The sequence below is a fragment of the Halyomorpha halys genome, unplaced genomic scaffold, assembly GCF_000696795.3.
Source record: "Halyomorpha halys isolate HHAL.00 unplaced genomic scaffold, Hhal_1.1 Scaffold220.1, whole genome shotgun sequence".
NCBI lineage: Eukaryota > Metazoa > Arthropoda > Insecta > Hemiptera > Pentatomidae > Halyomorpha > Halyomorpha halys.
Window position 1 is genome coordinate 391,164 of NW_027104907.1, and position 3,876 is coordinate 395,039.

Sequence of the window (3,876 nt, forward strand, 5' to 3'; positions counted from 1 at the left end):
AAAAAAAAATTTATCATAGATCTTACTCTTTATCTGGGTGTAATTAACTGTTTCAAGTTATGTACCTTGTAACAGTAAGTCATCAGCTATCAGTATCAGCTGGGGGAAGAACCTACTTCTATGGCAGTCCATAAAAATATCAATTCCAGGAAAGTAAAAGTTAGTTTGTTAGTAATTTTGTTGCCATGTGTTCTTGCTAGATTTGGAAGATAAAATTATTCATGCAAGGAACGCTTTCAAAGAAGATGCAACTGTGGGGCCCTTGGACTTAAATGTATCTCATAGTTCGATATTATTCATTAGAACAAATTTCATATTGCTAATATTCTTACAATTGTGAAGTTTTATTTTAAATTCATTTTCTTATAAAAGATTTAACATTCTTCCTCATTCCATAGTTTTAAGAAGTGTACAACATTAATAATTATGGCTCTTTAAATTACCATAACTGTCTTTTTTTTTTTCATGGAGCATTCTGTTTAATCTGGGTGTGATGAACTGTTGAATGTTATGCAGCTCATTGGAAATAAGTTGATATGGAGGGAGAGTTATACATGGAAATAATACAAATTAGATTTATTTATTTATAAATTTTTATTTAACTGTTATAGCAGAAATAAACTTCAATTCTTATCTCTTTACAATGTGAATGTATTATTTTGTTTTAATTTAAAAATTTCTTTTAATAATCAGTGGTAGTTCTGACGTAGTTTATTCCAGATGGCATGGAAACTTTATCTACGCCCTTGGGGAACAATTTAGGCAAGTCTTCGTCCTTTACAGTCGGCAGGATCATGACCTTGTCACCAGGCTAGAACAAGATAAAAGTATAACTTAGAATAATAATAATTACAAACTGCTCAGTAAAAATCAACGCTTATAAGAAAATATCTAATTGAGTAAAACTACTTGTACTCTACTAGTTATTGAACAGTAAGAGGGGAAACAATTTTTTTTTTTTAAATAGGTAATAGTTCATGTCTGGTTTTTGGATAGACAACTCTATGTAATCGGTGGTAATTAAATTTATAAATCAAATATACCTCTACAACCCAATTCTAATTTTCATAACAGATTATAATGCTTGTGATATAGTTATGCATGAAATAAATCAACGTATATAATCCAGTAAATATTAGTGTAGTATGAACCAAGGAATTCAAATAATAAATAATGTATGCAATAATCATCAGCCAAATAAAAGATAAATAATTAATAATAAAAACTTTGAAATGTATTTTAAATGATTTATGAGTTAGATAAATGTATGATAATGTACAGTATAAATTTGTAATATAGAAGATAAAAAAATAGTGTTTCTTGTTAGGTCAAAAGTGCAATAAATTTTTGATTAATTAAATTGTAATATTTTGCTAATTGTTCAAACTAAATGAATTAATAAATTTAAGAATGTTTCATATTATTAAAGGAATTGAAATAGTGGAATGCAAGAACTTTTGTTGTGGTCTGTTAAGATGTACCAACATATGAAATAAAATTAATCTATCATTCAACATACCACCCAGTTTGCTGGAGTTGCAATCACTTTCAATCTATCAGTCAGCTGAAGTGAATCGATTACTCTCAGTATCTCACTGTAACACACAAAACAAAATAAATAAGACAGCTGATATGCCTCGAATAAAAATTATATCATTTTAAAAACAGTTTAACTCACTCAACATTTCTGCCTGTCGAAGTTGGGTACACCATGGAAAGCCTGAGCCTCTTCTCCGGGTCTATTATATACAGAGCTCTCACTGTCATGGCAGTGTCTTCATTATCACGATCTCTCTCATCGAGCATGTCCAACTTGACTGCAATCTCTCGGGTTTCATCAGAGATTATGGGATAAGGGAAGTCTCCGGGAATATCCTGACAGTATGATTTTATATCCTAGCAAAAGGTGTGAGCTATTATTATTGTGTTGAAAACATCATTATACCAGAACCATTACTATTTATGGTCAATATATTTTGAATCAGTATTGGCTCTGGTCATTAAATGAAATATGACATAAAACACTGTTCATTAAATGCTTATCACCATATACATTCTCTTAAATCTAATTTTTCATAATTATCTTCTAAGTTCCAATCGTTACAGTCCAAAATCCTTCATAAAATCCTCAATGCTCCTTATTTTGTTACTAATAAAACCATCCATAAAGACCTACAGTTCCCTATGTAACCGACCTAGCCCGAACCCGATATCATTCCTTCCATTATAAACTCCCTAAGTATTAACCACCCAAACCCACTAGTTTCTAACCTTGCTTCCTCTTCCATTCCTGGCAATCCTCTGAGGCGCCTGAAAAGAAGATGACCTCGTGACCTTATATTGTAAAATGTTTTTAGAGTTCTACTACTGGGTAGTTTTTCTACATGCTGTTTTATAACATTATGATCTTACTTCAAATTTGCTTGTTGTATTTTTTATACAGTTGTAAATGTCAATAAATAAATAAAATCTTCAAAGTGTGATTAAAAAAAATTTAAATCGATTTATATTTTTAAAAAATTTAATGAATTTATTGTTTTTTATGAATTGCTTTTTTTATTTACTTAATGAATGTAGTTTAGAGTTCAAATGCGTGCAAGTTGATATTACTTCAGTTATTAAAATGTGTATTAAACATTCCCAATCCCAAGGAAGAAAGCTATTTATTAATTAATTTAAAATACCCTCTAATAACTGAAATAGGTAGTTATAAAAAAAAACAAAAACAGATATTAACATAAGCGAACCAAACAAATATAATCAAAGTATTATCAATGGCAGTCTAGTTTTTATTTTATTTTTAAAATACTATTGTTTTATTTTTCTCAGTATACAATACATGCTACAAGGATATCTCAATATCTCGAACCAATGTGATAATTATGAAGAAGATGGTCAGAGGTGTGGTCAAAAGTGAACAAAATTAGTTAACAACTATTTATTTGCCTACTTTAGTGAGCTTCGTCAGGGCTAAAAAGATACAAAAAAGAAATCAAATATTTTGACATAGGATAAGATACAAAAAGGTAAATTAAGGTAGGGTTAAAGTTATGTAAACATTTTTTATACTAATGAAAGTAAAGATAAAATAAAATAGTAATGAAAGGAAATAAGAATATAAAATAATTACGCTATCTCCCCTAACCATCTTCTTCATAATTTGAAATAATACAATTAATTATTAATATATATACAAATGTAATAATTATTTCATATATTTATGAAATAAAATTCAAAACCAATTATTCTAAGTACATTGATCTCCCATAAAAACAACGAACAATCTAGCACTGCTTTACTTTGATATTGGCACAACTTAGATAGAAAATTTTTAATTGTATTTTGTGTTGGACATATTTCAAACATTATTTTCTCTTCTGAGTATATCCTACAGATTATTTTTGTTACTAACCCATTTTTGGTAGGTGTTCTGTAATAATGTTCTGTAATTTCATTTTTTTTATTTTACTCTAAGGCTTTAAAGCCTAATTTTCGTGCTTGTAATATTATTCTAAAAGGACCAATCTCAGAATAATTAAAGAATATTATTATTATTAACTTTGGAATATGTTTAATACAAAATAAAAATGAAAACTAATTTTTTTTTTAAAGTTATGCCACTATCAAGGCGAAGCAGTTATATGTTAAATACTTATTAAAGAATTTATACTCACATTGACCCAATCGGTGTGAGCTTGAATTTTGTCACAAGAAAGTGCAACAATCTTAACATTCCTCTTACAGAATTCATTTTTGTGTACAGCAATTCTTCCGAGCTCAGTAGTGCAGACAGGCGTGAAGTCAGCAGGATGTGAGAAGAGCATGCACCAACTAAAACAAAATTATTATCATTTCAAATATGTATTAAAATCGTTT

At 28.6% G+C, this 3,876-nt stretch overlaps 1 protein-coding gene across 2 annotated transcripts in view; it reads right to left on the reverse strand.

The window, feature by feature from the left end:
* Positions 1-575: 575 nt before the first annotated feature.
* LOC106679800 (peroxiredoxin-6) overlaps positions 576-3,876 on the reverse strand; it is a 32,076-nt gene continuing 28,775 nt past the window's right edge. The window contains exons 1-4 of one of the 2 annotated variants that reach the window (XM_014419148.3): positions 3,675-3,849; positions 1,679-1,896; positions 1,520-1,595; positions 576-811 (exon numbers count right to left, since the gene is read on the reverse strand). In XM_014419148.3, the coding sequence (XP_014274634.3) occupies positions 683-811; positions 1,520-1,595; positions 1,679-1,896; positions 3,675-3,824 (573 nt within the window). In that variant the 5' untranslated portion in view covers positions 3,825-3,849 and the 3' untranslated portion in view covers positions 576-682. Of the gene's footprint in view, positions 812-1,519; positions 1,596-1,678; positions 1,897-3,674; positions 3,850-3,876 lie in introns of those variants that run through there. The other variant, XM_067046023.1, reaches the window with a different exon arrangement.